This window comes from Chionomys nivalis, chromosome 11 (genome assembly GCF_950005125.1).
Source record: "Chionomys nivalis chromosome 11, mChiNiv1.1, whole genome shotgun sequence".
NCBI lineage: Eukaryota > Metazoa > Chordata > Mammalia > Rodentia > Cricetidae > Chionomys > Chionomys nivalis.
Genome location: NC_080096.1, coordinates 48967274 through 48992512, shown reverse-complemented (window position 1 = coordinate 48992512; position 25239 = coordinate 48967274). Strand labels below are relative to the sequence as shown.

The following is a 25239-nucleotide window of genomic DNA, read 5'->3' as shown; positions in this document are numbered from 1 at the left end:
AGCAATTAGGAGTTTCAGATTCCTCGCACCCACCATTTTGCAAGAGTTGCTTAGTGACATTGGCAGCTATACTTAATGCTTTTCCTGGAGGAACCCTCCATGGCAAGGCTCCACCGGCCATGGACAGCAGACCAAATTTTTATTAGCATTTGTGAAAAATAAAGAAGAGAAACAGAAGCCAGACAAAGGAGGGGAGATATCTCATACATAGGCTGCCATCAGTTTGCAGATTGTGAGTCAGTTCTGGGTCAAGGCCGAGACATCCTTCAGAGCTATGAGCTTGGATGCCATCCCATAGGTAGACTGCTACCCAAAGAAACCAGCCTCAAACCCATTTCTGTACAACACGAATTCCATGTTACTTGTGTACATGTTACCTAGAAGCAACTTACTGATTTCATAGCAAAAGGTTTGGTTTGAAGCTTATGTCAGTTTCAGATACTGGATATTTTTCAGCGTGGAAGGGAACTGAGTTCAAGGACTTGAGACAGAGTAAAATCTAGCCTAGAGTCAGTGGACATGTGCTGTTCCCCTGCTAATCCAAGAAGAGCCCACGAGCTAACACATGGAAAGGATTTCTGTCTTGCCGCAGGTGGGGAGAAATCCTCTCCCCTCCCCCTCCTAAAGCACAGCATCTGCTCCAGTCCCCTGGACTTGCAACGATAATCGGATGACAAACCCTGTTCACACCTTGTTCCATTTCGTCCTCATACCCACCATGCTAGGGAGGTGGTCTCAGTCCCCTTTCAAGTGATGAACAAAGTCAATGATTCAGATCCTGTGACTGCCCAAATCCACCCTTGGTCTATTTCCTGAGCCCCACAGTGCACACAGCAGCAGTGACTCTTGAGCCGTTTATGTAGTGTGTCCTGGCTCACCCTGGAGCTCCTGATGAACCTGGGGACCAGCAACCTGTAGTTTGGCTGGGTGTGATCAGTTCTCAGAGAAAACTGTTCTGTGTGAAGAGATGTCGTGAGAGGACGGTCACTATAACTGCAACTGTGTGGTGTTCTGGGCCACTGTCTTCACAAACTCTCACCCAGAGAGAAGACAAAAAGCTGAGCCCATCATTCTCTTTTTCTCCCTTCAGTCCGTGAGGATCTTGGCTGTCTCCTCTCCGCTCCTGGACCCTTGATTAGCAAAGCGCTTGAGTGTCAATCTTGACTAGCCAGGAACTAGCTCTCTCTAGTTGCTTCCTAAGGAACAATTTAGAATCTCCACTTCGGCTCTTTTTCTTAGGTGCCCATTTATTGGCTTGCAATTCCCAAGACCAATCTCCCTCATGAACATCGACACAAAAATTCTCAATAAAATACTGGTAAACCGAATCCAAGAACACATCCAAAAAATTATACATTATGATCAAGTAGGCTTTATCCCAGAGAGACAGGGCTGGTTCAACATATGAAAATCTATCAATGTAATCCACCATATAAATAAACTGAAGGAAAAAAAAAACCATATGATCATTTCATTAGATGCTGAAAAAGCATTTGACAAAGTTCAACACCCCTTTATGATAAAGGTCTTGGAGAGATTAGGGATACAAGGTTCATTCCTAAATATAATAAAAGCAATAAACAGCAAGCCGACAGCTAACATTAAATTAAATGGAGAGAAACTCAAAGCCATCCCACTAAAATCAGGAACAAGGCAAGGCTGCCCACTCTCTCCATACCTCTTCAATATAGGTCTGCAGAAATGTTAACGGCCACAGAGCTCTGCTGTGCCTTAGTAAGCAGTCCAGTCTCTAGCCTTAAAACATTCCTGCACCAAGCCTTGGAAACAGGCACACTGTGCCGGCAGAGTTCAGAGAGAATCATGTCAGTGAGGCGGGTGATAAACTCAGGACGGGCGTTTCATTTAGTTTGAGCCTGAACTTGAACTCATGAGTGTGTTTCTGCAGAACAATACAGAAATGTTGTGGTCGAATAGGAAGTCATACTTTATTTAGCTCAGACAGTTCACTTCTTTAACAGCAAGGACAATATTAAATTATTTTTTTAACTGGACCATCTTCTAGAATAGCACAGTTTTACACATCTTCAAGATGCTTGTAGTTGCCGAGACAGAAGGAAAGCGGGTATATACATCGTTTGACCCTGCCACCATTCTCGTGAAATAAACAATGGGCTCTCTTATTAGTACAGTAGTTTAACAGGGGAAAAGGACCCTTAAACGGCCTGACAGGCATCTAGTAGTCATCCAGTCTGTACCGGTTTTATTAAACAATAACACAGCGATTGTATACATGTGGGACTCCCCTGAGCTAGCACTCTGCGTGTGTTCTGAATAGCTCCGAAATTTCTGTCGCTGGTAGAGCCCTACCAACTGGAACTTAGACAAAAACATAGCGAGGGGTTCCGTGCTTGCACGCCTGGTTCTCTGTAATACCTTCTTGAATCTGCCTTAGCTTATAAGATTATCTCTTTAGAAATTCTTACCAAGAAAGTAAAAATAAATATTCTCTGCTAGGATGATATTTCTTCTCTCCGAGTCATGCTGCCCATCACATATGGTGCATCCGTGACCAAATCACTGGTGAGGCCCTTCAGGTTGACACTTGGGACACACTGTGCAATGTTCACCTTGTCTTCCAATTCACAGACAAGCTGCCTCTTTACAACCCCAGGGAAAATTCTTGGGGGAAAAGAATTGAATTGTTTGTAATCATGAGTATTGCTTAGTTGTAAATTTAATCTACACAATTCAGAAGGAAATAAATCTAAACATAAAAGCATGTGCTGTTTCAGCATTAAGGGGTAAAACACTGTCACCCAAGTTGTAAACTCCTCAGTGTGGTCTTGTCTTGCCAGTCACTTCTCAACAAAGGCAACTTTTAATCGAAAACTCTAAGTCCTGTCACAGTCTCTGGAGGTCTCTGGAGGAGGAGACAAGCATGGTCTTGGCCCTGGTTTGGGGGCTCAGAGAATGCACTGAGGGAAGCAGGAATTCCCCTTGCCAAGGTTGCCAGCAGAGGGGAACCAACTGGTAATCCCCACTCCCCATGCACACGGTCTCGGGGCTTCCCTAATGGCTCACATTTGGGGCCAGTTTAGCTGATTTGTGTTGTTTAAGTGTGTTTCCTGCAGCCTGGGGTGCACAAAAGTTAAGCTGAGCCTCCTGCGTCCTGCAGAGCTGGAGTGGCATTTTCCAAGGCAGGGCTTACTCTAACCTCAAGTGGGGCGAGCGTGAATATTCTCATCCCTCTCAAAATCACCGCCACTTGTGAACAAAGAAAAGGTGATTCCTGGGCCAGTGGAATCTAAAAACTGCCGTCGTAGAAAGAGAAGACAGGAAGGAGTGGCGATCTTTGTAGTGTAATCAGAGAAGGCTCCACACCAGTCAGCGATGAGTCTGGGTATGAGTCCAAGGCCCCTGGTCCCCAGACCTGTTCCCAGTTGTGCTGCACAGCCCTCCCAGTCTTTGTTCTGCAGAGCGACAGCTTCCTCCGTGGTCTGTTCAGATGGCCTCTGTGCCTGCCTTTGGGTGCACTGTAGACCCCAGCCTAGCTGCCTGGCAAAGGGGCTGTGGCTTCTTTTCCTCTTCCTCCTTCTCATGATGAGTGGAGTAGGAAGAACTGTCGCCTTTGAGAGACTGGGGTTTCTGTGATTCCTCCGTGGCTTTACCACAGGTCAGGAAGGGGGAGATTCACTTGAGGTAGAAAGTCGGAAACCAGGCCAGAAAGGAAAGAACAGAGACCGGGCACAGGGGACTAAAGCAAAGAGCAAAGAAGCAAAGACCTGCACACGGGACAGGCAGGAGGCACCTACTGGGCAGAAAGTCCCCAAACCATAGGTATAGTGACATAAGCCTATAATCCCAGTTTGAGGGGAGTGTAGGCAGGAGGATCTGAAGCTTGGGGTCATCCTAGGCTGTATGGTGACTTCAAGGTCAGTCTGGGTTACCTGTAACCCCGTCTTAAAACAACCATGTATGAAGGTGCAGGTGTTAGACACTCACAGAGGCTCCTGGGGCCGAAGGGTGAGTTTGTTCCTGGCAGGGGTCCAGATCTCCCAGTACTCTGCTGCAGAATGCCTCTGGGAGAAATCTGCAATAACCAGGCCTCTAACTGTCACGTTCTTTTTCCCTTCCCTGGCTTTATCTCCCTACGGAGAGAATGGCAGTCCTCATGGTGGGTTTTCTGTAAGCCCCAGCCATCTCTGGGAGGAAGAGCTTTTGTGGAACGGTTATTAGAAGATGGGGCTATGCACTACTGAGCACCGACCTCCAATCCCCTGCCCATCTCTTCAAACAAAAAAGTTACCTCCCTGGGCCACCATTCAGCCAACTCCAAGTGTGACTGTCTGCCCTTGTTAGACAGCAAGCATTTAATAAAAATTGGAATCCAAGATGTAGAAAACATACTTTTTTTTCATCTTGTAGCTCCCCAGGAAATCATGTCCCCTTTTTTGCCTTTATTCTACACAACTTTCTCCATGAAAAAAAAGGAAAAAGTTAGGGAAAGAATGCTTTAATATGAAAATCAAAACGTATAAAAGGCCAGACCCTGCCTCTTAAGACAGACATTAGATACTAATAAAACCCTCCTTGTGTCTTAAGAGGAAACTCCTCTTTTTATGACTAACTTCCCCTGTGAAAAAGGGTTTGTCTTACGTCTCTAAGCATTAAATGTAGCACTTAATGAAATGGAAAGAAAAATCACCTTTTGTCTTTCTTGTACCCTATAGAAGTATTGGTGGCTCGATGCTTCCTGATTTGTCGATCTTTGTGGAATCAAAACATAAAAGAGAACTAATCCTAAGCGTGATCCGAGGGAGAAAAATCAAACCCCCAAACCCCGACACACACACATAAATTTTCACCTCACATTCACAACCCGTTTTCCAAGGCCAAGCAAGCAAGGCCCTGCCACCGCCTCGGCTCCACCCAGCACATCCGGTACTGTCACCCCAGCCCAGCAGATAGGAGCTCCAGACAATTTCATTGGGGTCGAGTCGCTGTCCCCTTAATCTCCACGCCTGCACCTCAGATCTCAGGCAGCTTCCGTGGCGCGGACTCACTTTAATGGATAGAATCTATTTTTCATGAAAAAGCAGGAAATAAGCTGTCTCTTTCATAAAAAGATTTACAAAATGTAATCATTGTTGAAATATTCCCTTTGAACTGCCGTGTCCACGGGGGTCTCCGGCTCCCAGAGGCCGGCTTCATTAGCGCCTCCTCCCAAGCGCCCCAGAAGGGCAGGTACACTGGTGGGGCCCGCTTTGATGTCTTCAATGAATGAAAGAAAAGCACAATAAAAAAGAGCTGTTGATCAAGCATAAAATACTCTTTAAGCTGACAGAATAGCAGCGTTAACACACCCTAAGCTGCTTTTGCTTTTCCCCCTTTTCCTCACGTTTTCCTGTGCTTTGTGTACAGTGGGGGCTTGTGTTTTATAAGAAGTCTCTGATCTATGTAGTATGCCATTCACTAACAAAAACCAAAATAGGATTGTTTCTGTCCCACTTGGTTTCCTGACTACTCCCCGTCTCCCCTCCCCGCGCACCCCTCATCCCCAGCCTGGAAGGCCTGCAGTTTAGCCTGGTGCTTTTCAGGGCCTTGAGCCAGTTCCCTTTGTGCTGTAGGTTCCACTGCCCTGATTCTAATACCACAATTAAAGACAGATTTTAATTTTCTCGAGAACTTTCCCTTGCAACTAGGCAAGGGCGATCATACAACTGCCGCTTTTAACAACAAAAATCTAGCATTCAATATGAGAAAACACCAGGTTGACCAACCACGTTCTTAGGAAATGGGTCCCCTGTAGGACGCACGTGTACCCTCGGGCCAGCCCTAATTATCACTTGAGAACCCAGATCTTGGTTTCCTAAACTTGCCCTCAGTCAAGTATTACCTCATTAACCCTCTCAAAATGGATAAAGACACTTCCGTTTCCTGGAGTTGAGACTCAGGCACTCCCAACCTTGACTAAGATCGGCTGGTCCACAGAAAACAGGTAACCAGTATTCCTGCCGAGTCCAACTCCAGAGTCCAAGTGCGGGCTAGGGAGAATAGCCCTCCAGTAGGTCTTGGGAGCAAACACAAGTGGGCCAGAGGGCAATTTTTAAACACAGAAGTCTTTGGTTTCATGGGGCGAGAGTAACAGAGGAAAATGTAAAGGGAGATGAAGAAGAAAATTGACTAGGTGGTAAGAGCTGACACCAGGGTGCGCTGGGATATGGTGAGATTCCAACTGTGGAACGGCCTGCAGGACTGGGTCGTGCATGCTCTCGCAAACTCTGTAGGTACTGGCTGGTTTATTGGGTAAAAAGATTAGTGTTTTCCCACATTGAGGTTTGAACCAAAGCAGAGGTCTTGGCTGGGAGCAGCGTAGTCATTCCCCAGGGAACGGTGGTTTGGACAAGGGCTGTGTACGGAGTAAGCAGGCAGAAGGCCATGTTACAAAACTATTGCACATGCTTCTGACGCAGTTGGCTACAGTTGGCCCCATTGCAACAGTGCTTCATTCGGAACTGCCCGGGGCGGCCCTTAGAGACGTGTGCCTCTCTAGGGAGGGTGCCTATCGCTGCAGCAGGCCAGAGCATGTACCGTGCGTGTATATATGACCTAGCCATGCTGTGGACACCCATCTAGATGTAATGCTTTACCTGGGGTAGCTCCTGCCTGGCTCTGGGAACCAGCGTGCTGCTTTCTCTTCCTTTACTTACCAACATTTGCTCAGCATCTCCTCTGTCAGCCACTGGGCTAGACCCTGGGCATGCCTCGCCTGAGAGCCTAAGTCGCATTCCTGGGGCGAAGCAGACTGTCACAGCCCCCAGCGTAGTAGCAGGTGAACTATACTGTGGGATCTTTGCTCACACTGTGACTCCCCAAGACTGTGTTAACGTTAACCTGGAATGGGGGGTGGGGTAGAACCAATCACTAGCTGACCCGAATTAGCCACAGAGAAGCCAAGGATACTGATGGAGAAGATGCACAGGAAGGAGTAGGGAGGGACTTAGAGAGGGTGTGGTCTCTTCCATCTGGGAAGTGTGGAGAGGTCTTTATTGGTAATATAATAATTTAGATGAACCTTATTGGTAAGTCCCTGAAAAGGGGCCCTCAGAAAAAAAAAGGGGGGGCATCTGGGGTTGGGAGAGATGGCTCAGAAGGTAAAGATACTTGCTCCCAAGCCTGACAGCCTGAGTTCAACCCCTGAGGCCTACATAGAAAAAGAGAACCAACTCCTGCCATGTGTCCTCTGACCTCCACATCCCACTGGGGCAGACACACACACACACACACACACACACACACGTAATTTAAAAAGAAAAAAAAGTCATTTAATCTTAGACCCTGGGGACAAGCAAGTGTTAGCATAGCAAGGAAAGGGCATAGCCTGTGCCAAAGGCCCAGCAGGGAGGAAACATTTAGCTTTGGGGGATTCTGGAAGGAGTTTAACAAAGCTCAAGTGGTGAAAAGATAAGGCCCCAAAGGTAAGCGAGGCCACTCACGGCGCATTAATGTTTTAATAGTTTCCTGTACAACAAACAAGTCTTGGTTTAGAGTTATTAAAAACAGGCTTTCTTTAATTAACAAAATAAAATCAGACAAGAAAAATGGCTGTGGCGATCAAAGCCCGAGGCTGGTATTACCCATAATTACCTGTATACAGCATGCCACCCTTTCTAGAAGAATCCAATGCTCATGGCTGCCATCCTCCCTCATTCCCAGCGCTCCAGGACCCCAGAGCTCTTCGTATGTGATGTCACACTGTCCATCAGTGGAATTCAGTGTGGGGGCTTTGGCCTTATCAGTCAACAAAACTTTATCAAGATCCTTGGAGAAATCATGAAGGGCACAGAAGTCTAAAGCCAGCCCTTTCCTGCTGGGCACCACAGCCCTTAAAGGCAGAGGCCACATTTCTCTACTACTAACATTCCCAGAGCCTCATCTACATAACAACAAGCAGACTGCAGACCATTGGTGCTTATTGACCAAGTGACTCAGGACTCCCAAATGGTTAATCCTAAAAGGAGAAGCCAGGAGTCCACACAGAGGTCTGTCTACTCCTTCTGTGTCAGAGATAGGGGGTGGGCCCCCCCAGGCTTTTGGCTTAGTTGCCAAAGACAACTCACTTGTGCTAAAAAGTAGGCTTAGTTCATGCAAACAAGAACAGGAAGCCAAAAATGATTGACTGGAATAGTGTGGTCCAGCGGAGGCGGCATCGCCACGAGGGTCAAAATGGTAGCTGCGTTCAAGCCAGTCTGCTTGCTGTGTCCCTTGTGGGCCTGGTAGGCAGTGTGATGTGTTGGAGGGGGGAGCTTCCTGTATATTCCTGTTTCCGTTTATGTGTGTAAATGTCCTTAAATAACCCACCTTGCTGGGAGAAGAAAGCTAAGAGTCACGCCCAGTTCTGGATTCCACATTAACAACCTCCTTCCGTTCAGCGTTAAACTTTGCCCTTGAGGCCTTTTGTTTAACTTTTTAATTTGAAAAACAGATTCTGCCGTCACAGTCTGTCCTGCCCTCCCCGGCACCACCACCACCACCACCATCACCAAGTGAAATATAATTATCTCAGGCCTATTTCCTTTTTGATTTTAAAATGTATGCCCTGCCCTCTGAGTAGAGAGAGAGAGACCCGTAAAAGACGCTATAAGACCTTGTATGTGTTAGAATATTGGTTGTTAACAAGCAGCTGAGCCCGCCGGCTTTGTTGCCCATCTTCAGTAGACTCAGAACCAACTCCATCTTGTAATTGCTCGCGGCCAGGCACAAGAGAAGAAACAGACTGCCGCTGTCACAGTGCCTACTGCCGTCTCAACCCTCTTGTTTAGGGTGCAGTGGGACGGAGGCTGTTTATGGTTCGTAAATCCTGACTACTGTGAGCATTCCAGAATCCCCACAGAATGGGACTGGAACTTTCATGGAGCTGTAAATTAAGGGGCGGGACGTGTGATAAAACTCCTCCGAGAACTGTGCTGCAATGGTTAAATGAAATTTTATAAGCACGTTCAGCGCGGAGCTGTTTTGCATTACATGAGTTGAATACCTTAGAGACGCCACATCTGCGGGCACTTTATTAAATACTGAGTCAGCACTTTCCAACCTGATGAGATTACTTCTCCATCTGACCGGCTAGAGGGAAAGCTGAGCTCTTGTCTTGGGCTGCAGATTCCTTTTGATGTTTCACCTTGAACACTGAAAGCGGACAGGTTCCCTCCCACCCCTGGAACATCCCGAACCGTGGACATTGCGAATGGAACTGGCTAATTTTCTGAAACTAGAGCCTTTGTGGGAGTGTGGATTTATGGGCCACCAAATCAACTGCAGTCGAATGTTCTTGCAGAAAAAAAAAAATAGATCAAAGCTCAGCGTTTACTTCCTCAATGTAAATGTATCAAGATAACATCCTCCTATGCTGTACTGTAATATTGCCACTCGCTGCAGATAAGGGACAGAGACTCCTTTGTAGTGGCCTGGATACAGTAGGGCAGATTAAGAGACTATAAAGTATGAAGGCAGAAGCCATATGAAACCCAAGTGGACGTCAGATCTGAGGATGATTTTTTGACTCTCCACAGATGAATTTTGTTTCATGTACCGGTATTTTCCCAATGATTTGATCCAACCCAAGAATTTACCAGCCTCAGATTCCTTCTCTATTTTTTTTTTCTGTACCAAGAAGGAAGATGCAGAGTCATTCTTCAGTGAGCATTCTCAAACTTGCAATGTTTTCAAATAGCAGACATTAAAGGAAAAAGTAAGAAAAATAAAAAGACCTTTCCTGGTATTCTCCCATCCATCTGATGTGATTAGCAGTTGACAGAAGTTTATGGAAATCCAGGGGCACCTCTGTGTGAGTGACTGCCCTCTCATTGCCTTTAGCAGTGTCTTCAACTACAAACTGATGGACAGAAAAATTGATAAAGTGGATGAATTTCTTATTGTTTGTTACAAATATTTCTCTACTATATTTCTACAGATAGTTTACTAAGAAACCTCATTCAAAAAAAAAAAAAGTTCGTGTGTGGTTCGCCTAACTGACTTCCTATTCTGGAAGCCCTTGGTCAAGTAGCTGGGTTAATTGTCATGAAGATTAGTGTGATGTTGAAATAAGTACTAATGGTCAAATTACAGGAGTGAAAAGTGGAAGAATGGGTTTTGGTTTGGGCCTGAAAGGGTTAATTAAGGTTTTTTTCATGGGTTATTAAAGACCCCCAACCCCTGCCTTAGGAGTCATATTGACACCCCACCACAGGGCTGCTCGGCTGCTCTATTGACATGTTGCTGGTGGGAACACAATAGCCTCTGTGTCTGCAAATCATTGCTAAAATCATCTCAAGGAAGAAAGTTCCCAAGCTTTACCATTAGACAAAAGCCCGAGAGTTGCAGTGTGCAGCTCAAAAACCCAGAGTCAGCAACTTCTATTGATTAAAAACTAACCTTTAAAGTAACTCTGAGAGTGTGTGGTTAGCATTTAAATTTAAACATGTCATGAGTTGATTTGTGTTACTGAATACCAACTCAGAAGGAGTAACATTCACAGCGTAGGGTTTTTTTTTTTTTTCTAACTCCGCTAAGCAGCTAAAGTATTTCATGAAATGTCAATAGGGCAGAAAGAAAAAGGGGAGGGGCCGATGCCGGGCCTCATAGTTTTCTTTCCCATGCACATATCCCCCCCCCCCAATAGAAAAGTGTGGAGAGGGAAACACAATAATTAGTCCTTTGTCTAACTTTCTCAAATGCCAAAGAAAGACAGATTAATTAAATATACAACAGTGTTGGTTTTTGGAGTGGGGGTCTAGCTTGCTGGGTAGGTCATAAATTAGGCAGAATAAATACTTCAGTGTGTTTGCAGTGGGCCTGCTACGTCAGAACCACTGGAAGGTTGGTGGGAGGAGAGCAGAGGGTTTCTTGCTAATGATAGTCACGTCTGGGTCTGTCTGGTTGCTAAGAGCAACCAGACATGATGTAACACCAGGATGAACTTGAACTTGGGGGACTTGAAAAGAGAACAATAGACCAGAGCAATCAATAAAGCCTATTTCAGTGAAGGGTTACAGAGCTGCTCTGGGGTAACCTTGTGGGCGAGGCACACACTGAATAGTAAGATGTGTGAAGAAACTTTTTTTTTCTTTGCTTTGCTTTGCTTTTTAACAGAAGTACAGGGCACTGCTGGTTTTTGTAGTGTCCTGAGTTCAGTGGGACGGAAAACTGCTCCCCCTGCTGACTCGCCAGGTTCCAAGCCTTTGCTTCAAGAAGTCCTGACTGTCACATGGAAGAGGTCCCGAATTTCACAAGTGCCCCAGAAAGCATGCAGACAGATTGAGACCAGCGCTGGCCGCTCCGGTTCAGACTGGGGTGTACCAGAGAGCATGTGGCAAGCGATCTGAGTCAGCGCTAAGGAGAGACTTACCACAGATTCAGCTTGGGGCTTGCGGCCCTCCCTTTCTTTCTCACTCATCTTCCTTTTGTCCGCCTAGATTTAGGCCATGTGCGCTTGCCAGGGTGATTTCCTTTCCAGCTAGAAGCAGCTTTCTTGTGTTCCCCCTAGCACACGGCCAGAGAGTAACATCTACGAGTCTACAGGATGAGTGGTTTTGTGGTTTGTTTTGTTTTGTTTTTTAAAGCTTCTCTGGAAATCAAAGGTAGCTTGTTGTTACCAGGAAATCTTACACCAACTTCCATGGAGCTGTCATTTAGCCATTTATCCCGGGGATCAAAGGAGTCCCGACTTTTCCTAATTGTAGCTCTCTGACAAGGATGAACCTTAGCCCTCCGGAATCCGTTCTGATGTAACCATAGTTGATGCTGTCAGCGTCGAACTTGTAGCCTTTAGCTTTGCCTGGAAGCTGCTGGACTTTCTGACTCCCAGCAACCGCAGTGAGTTCTTGAGGGCACTTAGAGGAAAGCTGGCAAAAGTCACACACTGTTTAACGTCACTTGGGAAACTGGCGCTGGCATTTGTAGTTGGTCATTTTGTTTAGCTGACTTTCTTTGCTGACAAAGAAACACCAGCAGACATAAACGGGGTCACCTGGACATTTACGAAAGGGACATAAGAAGGGTCCACAAGCTGAGAGAGAGCTCCACTGGCGCGTGGAATGGAAAGAAACATGGATGAGGACTAAGCAGTGGCCCATTTTCTCCTTGAATCTGATGATGCTTCATAAGGTGTGGTCCTATCAATCTCTTCTAAGAGAAGAATATAAAACTGGGTATATTCACCTGGGTGGAAGATGAATTTGCACCCTAAGTTCTCCCTCGTAACAATAGCTTCCCGATAGCCCAGGCCACTAATCCAGTGTTTCCCACCAGACCTTTCTGTTTTGACTGCCTCCACCAGCCACCTGGCATGTTCACAGAATGTTGTGTTCATGTTTAGTACCTGTCTTTAACACCTACACCTCACTGAAAAATATATTGAGAAAATCATAGCAATAACTACCCTCTACAGCACCTAACCCACCCTTCAGCCACTTTCCCATCACTTTGCTTCTCTTTCTTGAGCCCACCCATCACTGAACGAGGTGCTAATAACATAGCCAGGTTCCTTGCCCTCTTTTAACTGCTCCCCGCTAGGCTACAAAACCTGATGTGAATGTCGTGTGGCCAGAAAAGCGTCACTTAGTAAGACATACTCAAAACACTGGCAAACCCCAACCAAGATAATGACTTTTAATGTCAGAGAAGTGAGATTTCAATTTCAGTGGCTTGGGATTTACTGTCACCTGCCATTCCTTGTCCACATAAACCTCCGAGGTCAATTCTGATCCCTTGGTTCAAAGAGCAACTTTCAAAGTAGTTTTACAAAATTGCACATTTTTGTGTTTGTACACTGAGGATCTCTGTGGGCTTTGCATACGCTAGTCAAGCCCGTGAGCCAAATCCCAGCATGCACCTGCACTTCTAAGTATATTCTTCTTTTTGTCTTCCAGTCCTGGTACCTGGGATAAAAGCTGCAGCATCCCACCATCAACCAGACAGACCACCTGACCCCTTCTCAACTCTGTAACATGGACGCAACCTCAACCCAGCGCAGTTACAACTTCACTGTCAGTGGAAGGGGAGAAAAACCGACTCGAATCAACTTGTACATGGAAACAGCAAGCATCATGGTCAAACAGCAAAGGCCATAACCTTTCGGGATTTTTTTAAAAAAAAATACTTTAGGGACTGTCGTAATTTCTCATATGGTGCTGGAAATGGTTGGGCTGTGTGACATTTGAAGTGTTTCGGTGGTGGTGTGAGCATTAGGTGAAGCGGCTGGCGGAGGAGGAGCCTTGCTCACTAACTTCCTGTTGTAACACACTTCCCTTACGAGCCTGGCCTTTTCACAGTATTTCATGACTTTGCCCACGCAGGTGTGCCCCTCCCTGAGCATCTGGAGGACCTGGAGAATGGAATCTTTTGTAGTAGCTGAGATCTGCAATCTGTAACTTACAGGACACTCAAAGGGCAATGGTTTTTTTTTTTTTCTTTTTTGGTTTTTTTTTTTTTTCTGTAACATAGTAGAAAAAGAAAATGCAGTTGCGTTGATCTTTCTTTTCGTTTGGTTTGGTTCAGCAGTCAGCAGTTACATACACAACACAGCCCGCAAGGACAGTGAACCCACCCATGTTGCAGAACAATTCCAAAAGGACGGCAAAGACTACTGCTATCATTTGTTGTGTTTCCAAGTTTAGAAATGCTGCACTTACATTTAAAAAAAAAAAAAAAACATTTTTCAACAATTTCAACAATGACACAAAAATTCACATGGAAATGGGGAAGATGGTCTGTTTTGACAGAAACTGACAGGAATCAAAACAATCGAATTTTGAATTGAGTGAAGTGCAATTTCATTGGATAGCTAAGTATCTTTGTAAAATAGAGATTGTTGAAAATTCTATTTTTGTTTTTCAAGTCCTTCCACCCCAGGACTCTAAATTATTGGGGTAAAAAACAGCCTTGCAAGAAAAAGGGGAGCTATTTTTGCTTTTTATGTTTTTTATTGTTAAACTTGTATCCCTTTAAAAAAAACTGAAGGAAAATTTAAAAAAAAAAAACAAAAAAATACAAATCTAATGGTGCTTTTACCACAATATGTTAACTACATTAAATGCTAATTAATTATTTTCTGTTATCAAAGCACATAACTCAAATGAAATCATGGTATCTGTTAATTTTATAAGCTAGAAATCACTATAATGAATTATGCCAATTCTGGAAATTTTTACATGTGTATGGCAACACCAGATCAATCAGTTATCAAGCGCCTCATTGTACCAGACATTGTCCAGAAGTTTCAAAGACCCTTTGCAAGCCCTGAACTGGGCTCTGGGAAACTTTAATACTGACAACTCTGATAGGGAAACAACTGCTGGTGCCCATTCAGATCAAGGGTACTCGTTAGGGAAAACGAAAAAAAGTTCACACCCCCCCCAATGTCTTGTATCTTATGTTTAAAAACAAAACAAAACAAAAAAAAAAGACAAAAAAGATCAAAAAAGAACAAAAAAATAAAAAAGCAGAAACAAAAAAAAAATGCAAGTGATTTTTCTACCAGACAGCGAAGCACCCCCTTGCTTCCCATGCAACGTCAAGGTTTCCTATGCTATACATATATATGTGTTCTGGCTGGCAGGCCCTGCTGGCCGGAGGAAGTCTCTGCATGTTCTAGTGTTAGTAACTAATTTTTATATAGCTAATGTAGGATAAAGTAGAGTGCATTAAGACAATATTGTAACCCTCTCTAGGCACTTGCCTTTAAACTGTCTCAGCCCTTCAGAAGGGCTCAACTACTGTCCTATACAATCAAGTAACTGAAATTCTTGGGAAGACACTTTGCTCCTCATCTTTACCCCCAAACGGTGTTGTTTTGTTTTTATTTTTTTCCTTAATTTGCACGAAAACAGAAATTCCATATCAATGTGCCTTGCCCTGGATAGTGGTGACTTGTGGAATTGTTGCACACGCCCCTCTGTTGAAGGGGCTCTCCCTACTCGAGCATTCGGAGACACTTTTTGTAAATGTAACTTTATGTCAGCCATCGTCCATTTCAACATCTAGACCTAAATAGAAAGTTAGCTGTTCCGCAGACAGGCGTAGTCTTGATTGTCCTGTGTGGTCAGTGGCAGTGCTATTCTGAGCTCTGTAGATGCTTACAATATCAGTATTTGGGATGTTGCTGCATTTTTTTTTCAATTTATTTGGAGTCTTCCTTTATTTTCCCCCAGATATATAAAAATATGCAATACCTGCTTATATCATGTAGAAAAGCTTAGCAATTATTAGTTTTTCTTTTTTTTTTATTTGACCAAAGTCAGTGCTGCATTTGACGCAGTGTGTTTTTAGGTGTCTGTCTTTGTATTTTCTGTGGTTTTTGATGCACGTGCGCAGGAAGGGCTCCTCTTAGAGAAGCAGTCAAACTGTGAAGCACTAAGCTGACCCTGCTTCAAGCAATTTTGTTTTTACAACTGTTCCTTTCACAAGCAAGCCTTAAAAAAAAAAAAGACAACTTCCTTTCTCTTCAGCCCCCACACCCACTTTTCTTAGCAGACAGCAGTCAATCCACATTCAATAAAAAGTACATAATGCCCATTTTTATATGCACGTTTTTAAACTTCCAAGTTCTGAAAATTGTTTACTGGTTATCTCTATTTAAGGAAAAAAAATAAAATAAAACATTTTGGATTTTCATATGTGTCTGATAAGTGGTTGAATAGTCGCTTGGCGCTGTTGTATGGTGTGATTGTCAGTGTACGGTGTCACTTCCTATAGCCAGCAGCCTACTTTGCCTTCCCTCTAGCACTTAGCTGGGCATTACTTTATTATGACATATGTGCACTAAAAAAAAAAGAGAGAGAGAGAGAGAGAGAGAAAGGAAAATAGCAGCTTTCAGTGCTTCACAGTGAAGGGAAAAAAGCCTAGACAAACATTTTGTCAGAACCTTGCAAAATGCCAAGGTATTACCAGTAAATTGGTTGTATATACAATAAAATTGCACCCTTTTTTAAACAAAACCAACTAAGCAATAGTTTGGGCAGTTTTAGGTGTTTTTAGTGAGCATGTTGTAGTCACGGCTGCAAAGAAAGAATAAACTGCCCACTCAGAGATAATTTGTATCGTTGTATAGTTTTATTGATTACACTGATTTATTCTACCCTATTTTATAATGCAGGACTTTTGTAATGTTGTCTAAATGAGGAAAAATTTCTGTCAAATTAGCCTAGTGAAATTTCTGATTGTTCATTATAAAGGCAGCGTTCATAGAATTGCTTTTCGTTTCTTTTCAACCCACTTTGGGAACTGGATTTAAGTTTAAAACTTTCCTGTTTCCTTTTTTGTTTGTTTGTTTGTTTGTTTGTTTTTTGTAAGTATTTAAATACAGTTATTTTCCGCCAATGGTATAGCATATTCCTATGCTTGAGAAGTGTAGGTCTACTGAAGAACCATTGCAAAATGAACGTTACAGGTGTGCTGTATTTTTGAAGGTATTTTGTTGTATTAAGTTTGATGAAGCTAAAGTTAGGGAACTCTGAACAGAATTGCAGGAAAAAAATGTTTTCAAGGCTCTAAACCATTGTGGAGGCAGCGTAGGGTGATAGCAAACAAGGGTTATGTAGTAAACACACTGAGTTCCAGTTCCGTTCATGCTTCATTGTCAAGAAAGCCGCGGGAAACCGTAGTTTGGTTGTCATCAAGTAGGAAGAACAAAACATCAACCAACCCACGTGTTTTGCGTTTTAGGTTCAATGCTGAGTGAAGGTGCTTGAGGAAGACATTACTACAAGGGTATAGAGACAGACAGACAGACTCAAGAGCTATCAGCATTTGAAGGCCCAGCCTTGATTCTGAGAAATGTTGGATTTTTTTTCCCCTTCTCTCATCAAATGGCATTAACACAGTTGGCAAAAGTGGTCCCTCAAATGACTCCCCCCAGATTTTTTTCTTTGGGAACTGAAGTCAGAGGCACAAACACTAACTCTCAGCATCTTCCGGTCACTGCTTGCCCTTGGCCTCTCTGCTGGCCACTGTTCCTTTTCTAACTCCTCCTGGGCAGAAGCCCTCTGGTGCCATGCTCCTACCCCTCCAGCTCTTCTCTCCCCACTAAGGCGTGTCTCTTAAGTCATTTCTTGGCGGGACATTAGCTCACTCCCCACCCAGTGCCGCCATCACCCGGATAACTCCCATGGGTCCTCCAGGCTGCGTTCTCCCGGCTTTCCATTTTCTTTCCCCGACAGTTCAAGTGTGTAGGATCCAAATCTCTAGTCACGCTGTGCTATATTCAGTCAGCCCACAGGAATATGCAAACCCATCTCAAAAAGGTCGTCTTTTGCCTCCCCAGATCCTCATCCTCATGTGCTTCAACCTCTGTAGTGGGGATATCGTGAGTTATTTGCAAAGGAAAACATTTTCTCCTGTGATTTTTTTTTTCTTTTTTGGTGGAGAATGGTTTTTAAGGATGTCCCTTCCAGCAGAGTCTCTCCCCTGGTCTCTACCACTCCATCCTCTCCTCCCTGTCTCTTTCTCTCTGGGTGTCTCTGTCTTTCTGGTTTTTCTTTGCTTCTCTTTTCTTTCTGGTTTCTGGTAGCAGGCCTCCATTGACAGGTGTAAAATACGAGACGTGTGGTCAGTGAGGAGTGCTTTGGTGGTACCTCCCAGCCTACCGGCTAGACCTTCCTAGACAGTCCCAGAGGCTGCTCCGCCCTCCGGGCATGGCTTTCATTTACATGGGCTTCCGAGGCCATTTTGTCTTGAAGTCAGTGCATGCACTTACTCTTTGACCGTAATCCTACTCTGCCTTCTCCACGTCCAAGGCTGTGCAATTGTCTAATTAGTGTCATGTATGTTTCCCCTTTATTTTTTCCAATAAAAAAAGCAGTGGGATGAAAATTGCTTTGATATATAGCAGGTATATTGAAGCTATTCCATAGCACTTAACTAGTGTCACCAGTTCTGAAATCAATTTAATGTTTAATGCAAATCCATTACATGGTGCTATTACAGGCTGACAAAATGATTTACACAAATGTGACAACTTGGGCTCAATTCACTCTGCTTCCCAACAGTGTAAATGCATAGCAGTGTTTATCTGCATGAGAACTATGCACTAATCTATCTGAAGAAAAAATAACTATATCAACTTTGGTATCTACTTTCCGTTTACTTCGATCCTTGCCTTTTTGGTCATTGTTATAATGCCAGCTTTAGGACAGAAAGAATTATAAGAAAACCAGCATAATACCTGATATATTAAAATGTAGTGCCTGTGAAATCTGTATTATACTGCTCTTCTGAAGTAAGATTTTTCTACACCGGTAGCCTTCGCTGTCTGTCAGTCAGGACCTCTGGTATAGGTGATGTAAGATAACCGTACAATATTATGCATGCTATTCCATAATGCTTAGTGAACTGTATGAATATTACTCAAAGTTCTGTTAGTCTTTTTTTTTTTCTGCCTTGGTTCTTGTCAGCTAGGTTTGAGGTATTTCACTGAGAACGCGAACTCTGTCTTCCTTCCGGCTGTCTTCAGTATCTTGGAGGTGTACACTTACTTAAATTCAGTATTACGTGTGTTTTGTTTTCATTTTTTGTTTTTGTTTTTTGTTTCATTTTGTTTCTCCTAAGGGACAAGCATGGGTGTTTGATTTCAGAAATCAGTATCTGGTAAGATTTTTGTCTCAAAACTACCATTTGAATTTCAAGAGCGCTACTGCAAAAACCACTCTGAGAACATTTCCAAGTGAGAGTCGCTGTCGTGACCCTCCGCAGAAGATAGGCGACACTGATATCTTAATGGACAGTTTACCCATGCTTGATCCACCTCACACCAGATTTCCTCATATTAAACAGAAAAAAATCGTAAGAATTCACGTGGCTATTCAGTTACATGCACAGATGCAATATTTTCTTCCAAACTATAACTCTGTACAAACTTTGGGCTCGATTCATAAGAAAGAAGTTTGCTATTAACACGGGATTTTTTTTTTTTAATATGCTCTTTTTTTTCGGGTCTAAATTTGAAACTACTTGCTTTCCAAATTGATTTTTTCTTTCTTTTAATTTTCCCCCTGAACCAGCCAACACCCATCTGCCTCATTCTCCAAAGGGTCGCATTAAGCCAGCAAGCAAGTTAGAGGGCTGAGACATGGGAACTAGGTCCCAGCCATGCTCGGTAGCAAAGTGAGAACTCCAGCATGGGGCTATAGCACATCGAGGACCCCTGCTTTGTGTGCCACGCTTCACTACCCGTAGACTCACCATGCTATCTGGGTCGAAACACAAGCTTTGTAAACTGTATCTGGACCACGAGAGGGTACAGGAGAAGTCCTACCTCTTATCTCACTAGAGCAAAGTTCCTGGCAGAAAGTATCACAGACTTGAAAATACGAAGTTTCCTGCCTTGATAGTGGTTTCAAAGACAAGTGCTATCCAAGGAATAGACCATTCTTCCTCCTCTTCAATGCTCAGCTTCTAAAATACCTAACGCTGGTTTTCCATTCCCTTGACTGTTACTTGTAGCATTCTTATTTAAAATTTTTTTTTACTGCTAATAACCTGTTAGCATTCTCAACTAAGGGTCTCAGGCCACTGGCTGTGGTAGGAGGCAGGTGTGAGGGAGCTGCTAGCTCTGTTCCCCCTCAGGCCGCTGTCTCTCTGCTGGTCTCGGCAACCTTGCCACTGAGATGCCAGCCAGACTAGACGCGGACTACCAGCAGGTCCCATTGGGTCCTTAGGGAGACTGTCAAGGCGAAGTCCATGCTTCCTTCTCTCCCCTCCGGCTAACCCTTTCCATCACACATGGAAATAAAAAATGTCTCCTCAGAGTGCCTCTGATTTTCATTTCAAATTGTGGGGGAAAGGATTAAAATCTTTACATGATGGAAAAAGAGACCTATTGTGAAACGAAACACCCCGTGTTAATAACTTGGTCTGAAATTGTTTTTATGAGCCGGGCCCCCTGTGCCTCTAGCATATTTGTATTGACTCTCATAGTTACCCTTTTCGTTGACTGTGTTCTGTGAAAACTTGTAATTGGTTGAGAATCACTGTGGGCGTCCATTCTTATCAACTAAATCTCCACAGGGTTTTCGAGCTGGTGTGGATTAGTTTAACTCTTGTATTCAACCGTTAGTGCTACCACCTTCTCACATTACAATACAATTACTGGAAGCAAGTACTGCATTTCCTATGCAACAAAAAAGGAAAAATAAAAAATTGCTAATGCTACAGAAGTCATGTCTTCCTTTGCTGGGTACATCATGCCTGGTGAGCGAGTGACCTGTGCTGCGGGCTGGGGCTTCTCCAAAAGACGGGCTTTCTGACCTCTGACCGCAGCATTGTTACCCTGGATGAGTTTTATGTGTGTAGGATCTTCCACAGGGTTCTAAGGAGAGTATGGCCTCCTACCCGCCTGGATAGCTGCAAGGTTGCACACCCACCTGGAGCTTCCTGTGTCCCCGGAGTGCTTGTTCTCTGTAATTTATTCTTGCTATCAGGCATCAGGAAGTGGGTCCTATGAGAGAAGGGGCTCTAAATGGCCCTGGATGGTAAAACTGTGATGGAGGTGGGTCTTGTATTAATCTGTTGCTTTCATTGGTTAATTAATAAAGAAACTGCCTAGGCCCACTTGATAGACCAACCCTTAGGTGGGTGGAGTAAACAGAATGGGAGAAAGGAGCCGAGTCAGTGAGTCGCCATGATTCTCTCACTCCAGACAGACGCAGGTTAAGATCTTTCCTGGTAAGCCAGCTCGTGGTGCTACACAGAATATTAGAAATGGGTTAGATCAATATGGAAGAGCTAGCCAATAAGAGGCTGGAACTAATGGGCTAGGCAGTGTTCAAAAGAATACAGTTTCTGTGTAATTATTTGGGGTATAAAGCTAGCCATGTGGGCGGCCGGGTGCTAGGAACTTAGCCCGCTGCTCTTATTACTACAGTAGGGCACAGCCATCAGCCATGGATCTGGAGAAGCACAAGGAAGCAAGGGTTTGGGTGGTGAGGGTGGGACACGTGTGGCTGATACCTGGATCTTTTGAGGTAGAAGGGCACCATCAAAATGGGAACACTATACTACATATCTAGCACCTCTGTGAGAAGAGGGTTGGCTGGAGCTAGAATTACCAAGGGAGGTGAGGTTTCTGCTGAGCAAGGCCTAGCTGGAGCTGGGGATGTCAGAAGCACCTCGAGAATGCTTTACAGCTGTAGCTGCTGCTGCCACACTGTGGAAAGGAAGCTCTCTCCTTTCCATCCTCCTCTTGGCTCCCACCAGGGTGTCTCCTTGGCTGGTTCTAATAGTAGCCATTTAGAAGGAGAGCCTGGAAATAGAACCAAGAAAATACCAGCCCCAGCCTCGTCAGCAGGATGTGAACTGGTACACTAGGCAAGCAGGGCCATAAATCAGGGGCCCATTTAATCCATTTTAACCTTGAGGCCACACCATGAGATGAGTATAGTTTTTATCCCCTTATGGATGAGGCTCCTGAGCAGGGATTGGTTGCTGGAGGTCATGCAAAGAGTAATCACCTGGGTGGGATGCAAATACAAGAAGTCAGGCACCAGTTTCCTTCCCGTAATCACCACCACAGCTTGAGTCTGTTAACCGCTTCCTCAACAAATGCTGGTGGGAAAGTTGGGAAAGTGCCCACTGTGTGCCAGACACTATGCCAATGCTAGGACTAATTGGTAAATAGAACTGCATCTGTCCTGTGCTGTATGATCTAGGGGACAAAATCATTATCACTCAGATCCGCTCAACAGCATAGTCATCATGGGTCTTCACATTGTTCTGAAAGTCAGCGAGGCCAGTGTCATAGGTAAAAACTGATCAGGCAAAAGACAGAGTAAGAATATTTCACAGTGGGCAATAAGGGAACAATATGTAAAATGTACCTGCAATCAGCGCGAGCTTACACCTACTGGGGACTCCAGGAAGGCATATTAGGCTGAAGGAAGGAGAGACGATAGGGTGCAATATGAAATTTGACCTTGAGTCAAGACACTGCACGTCTTTGTAGCACAAGATGGATTTTTACTTGTTACTTTTCCCACCACGTGACAGAAACACTGGCAGCAGTTTTGCTTGGTCTCATGTTTCATAGGGACTTTCAGCCGTCAAACTGAAGAAGGCAGGGTGGAGCTCTTGGTGGTGGGAGCATGTATCAGAGACCCCTCGCATCCCAACAGGCCAAGAGAAAGCACAGGCCAACACTAAGGATTGTATAACCTTCCAAAGCCCTATCTCTCCAGCCTACCCCCACCAACCAGGACCCACCTCCTAAGGACCTCAGGGCTTTCAAAAAGTCAAGTCTCCAAGCTGGGGAACTGGGCATTCAAAACATGAGCCTGCGAAGGAACATTTCACCCTCGTGCCATAGAAGAGAAGCTTATAAAACAGCCATTCATTCGATTTGTATAAAGAACTAGACCCTCAAACAATTCCACATGCCACAGCCATGAAGATTTTAAACTTATTTTACATGTCTCTTGTGGGGAGCCTGCACAGGATTACCTCATTCCAGGACGCAAGACAGAAAACAGATAGCATTCGGACCGTTGCAGGAGGTATAGGCAGGGTTCATAATGGCTTTTAACAGCCCCATCTGGAGTTAACTCCTACCACTTTGGCTCACATCTCATTGGCCAAAGCAAATCACAGGAAGGCCAGAGAACAAGGCTAGACTTAATGTGGGGAGGAAGTGAGCATCGTACAGTGGACGGAGGGGAGTGGAGCATTGAAGAAGTCAGAGCCGTGGAGAGGGAGTAAGCAGTGGGCTGCAGGCTCAAGAGCGAATGCAAGAGAAGTGAGCAGAGTGGAGTCCAAAAAGGTCAGTAATGGCTACTAAGCACTAAACTCTCCCACGGCAAGCGCTGTAGGGGACTGAGTTACCCCCTTCCATTCAGTAGTTCTGCTCTGACGGCAATTATTGTAGAGGCACGGTCGGTCCTTACAATGTATTTCTGACCAAGTTGAATTGAGCAACTTCGTTAATACTTGACTCAGAGCTTAAGTCAAAAATCAAATCAGTCCCTAATCACTTTGGTCTTTATAATTTACCCTCACGAGATTGGAATCCGAGTCAGCCTAAACCATCTAGGACAGGGAGTATTCCAGTGCAGGGTTTGGACATGGGACAATACTGCAATCAAGACCATGGACTCAGGTACCAAACTGGCTGGGTTGACCCCTAGCGCTCTCCTTCATTAGCTCTGTGGTATTGGCTAATACCTCAGTTTCCCCATTGATAAAATGGGAATAATTATGACATGGACATTATGGATATCTAACGAATTAAAATGTGTTTAGCCTGCCGTGTTATAAATGCTACCTGAATGTGGCAACCAAAGAAAGGACCGCCATGCAGAGATTTCTTTGCAGTGGTATTCTCACACCTTCATTTGGGTGAATTCCCAACTAAACAGAAAGAAGTAGCCCAAGAAATTTAGTCTAGGATTTACATCTTGATTTCTCATTTTCTGAATGCTGCCAACAGTCAGTTCTTCAATTTCCCCATCTACAAAATGAAAAAGAGTCTGGTGCCTCCTTTAAGAACTGAAACAATTGATACATGTAGAACACCCACCCAGCCAACTACTAATCACAGAGTAGCCTGATAATATTTGGTTCTTCCAGAAGAAAGGAGCCCTGACATCCTGGAGGACAGAGAAGTTGCAGGGAGAAGCTGAGCTTGAAACCAGAGTACTCCTAGGTGAGGTGAGACAGGCCTGTAATTCCAGTACATGTGAAATGGAGGCAGGAGGATTATGAGTTTGTGGCCAGCCTGAACTACACAGATAGACCTCCCCCCACCCCCGTCTCAAGAGGGTCGGTGAGGAGGGGGTGAATAGAGGAGGAGGAGTATGGGGAGAGGCAGGAGGAGAAAAGAGATCAAAGAACCCAGAGAAGAGAGAATCCCACTCCCATCTTTTATTGGCCACAGAACATAAGCAAATTATCTCTCCACTTTGGTTCTCAGTTTCCTTGCCTGTCAAATGAATACAGCAATACCTTCCTTCCTGGGGGGAGAAGTGGGAACAGCGCAGTAGACACAGCTGAGAATGCAGTGGGATAGACCAGCATCAACGCTAGATGAGGATGGAGAGAACCCAGCTTCAGGACAACACTGGCCCTGGTCCCATTTTCCTGGACAGGGTTGGCCAAGCAACTGATTTTTACCAGCAGGGACAATGGGCCCAAGGGAAGCTATGTCAGCCGTCATTTCTGGACCTTCAAGTTCTGGCTCTTTGGTAAATGAACGTGACTAAGGAGGAGAGGTCCCACTGGCCATGAGCAAGACCCAGGGCTGCCTTTGTCTTGTAAAGAAGAAAAGAGATTCTCCAAAGAGCATCAGCTCAACCCATGTTGGCTTTGTGTCTAGCATATTCAGTACGGATTCCAGTCCCATCCAGCCAGCACTGCTAATAAAACAACAGGCACGCTGGCTCCTACCAGCTAGTTGAGTATGCTGGTGTCATCACTGCCCACTGTATGCCAATCAAACCAGAGCACTCACTTATTCTCCCCCAGTCAAGTCTATCCGCCTTCCCAGAGAATATGCTGCATTCAGCACTGTGTTTCTCTGTGTCTTTGTTCATGTTTTCTCTTATCCAGATCACCGTGTCTTTCCTGCCTCACCTTAATGCTAACCAACATTCAGAACTGAGTACTCTTTTGGACAAAACCTATTCAAAGTATGCTTATTTCATGGCATATAATTGAAGTAATTGTTTTTCTGACATGTGTGTGTTACTAGAAATTGAACGTGGATGCTCACATATAATAAGCATATTTGCTACAGCTCAACTATTTTCCCAGCCCATTTCTTATTTTGAGACAGGATCTCACCAATTTACCCAGGCTAGCCCAGTCTAGCCTTGAATATACTCAAGATGGACTAGGACTTATAGTCTTCCTGCATCAGCCTTTTGGATAACTGGATTTCAAGTCTGGTTCACATTGCACTTTAAATTATAGAAAAATACCATGTGTGTATAAAAATAGACAGAATTGTCAAGTTATCATTTACAATCAACTTTGGACTCTCTGCTCCTATCTTCTTCCTGGCCATGCTTAGATTATTCTGAAACAAATCTCAATTACCATATAATTTTATTTATAGGCGTAACTACGTCGCCAAAAGACAAAGTTCTTTTATGAAATATATTTGAGATACAATTTTTGTATCTCAACATGTTGAGAAAATTCCTTGACATTATCAGCTATCATTGTTCAAATACTACCAATTGTCTCCATTTTTTTAATGATTTGGGGGCTGGCAATATGACTCAGAGGTTAAGAGCACTT

The 25239-nt window shown here is 44.3% G+C and overlaps 1 protein-coding gene across 4 annotated transcripts in view; it reads left to right on the top strand.

Annotated features, from left to right (window-relative positions):
• Nfia (nuclear factor I A) overlaps nucleotides 1-20156 on the top strand; it is a 345107-nt gene extending 324951 nt beyond the window's left edge. For all 4 annotated transcript variants that reach the window (XM_057783547.1, XM_057783548.1, XM_057783549.1 and 1 more), the window contains one exon: nucleotides 12888-20156. In XM_057783547.1, coding sequence (XP_057639530.1) covers nucleotides 12888-12905 — 18 coding nt within the window. In that variant the 3' untranslated portion in view covers nucleotides 12906-20156. The remainder of the gene's footprint in view (nucleotides 1-12887) is intronic.
• Nucleotides 20157-25239: the final 5083 nt, after the last annotated feature.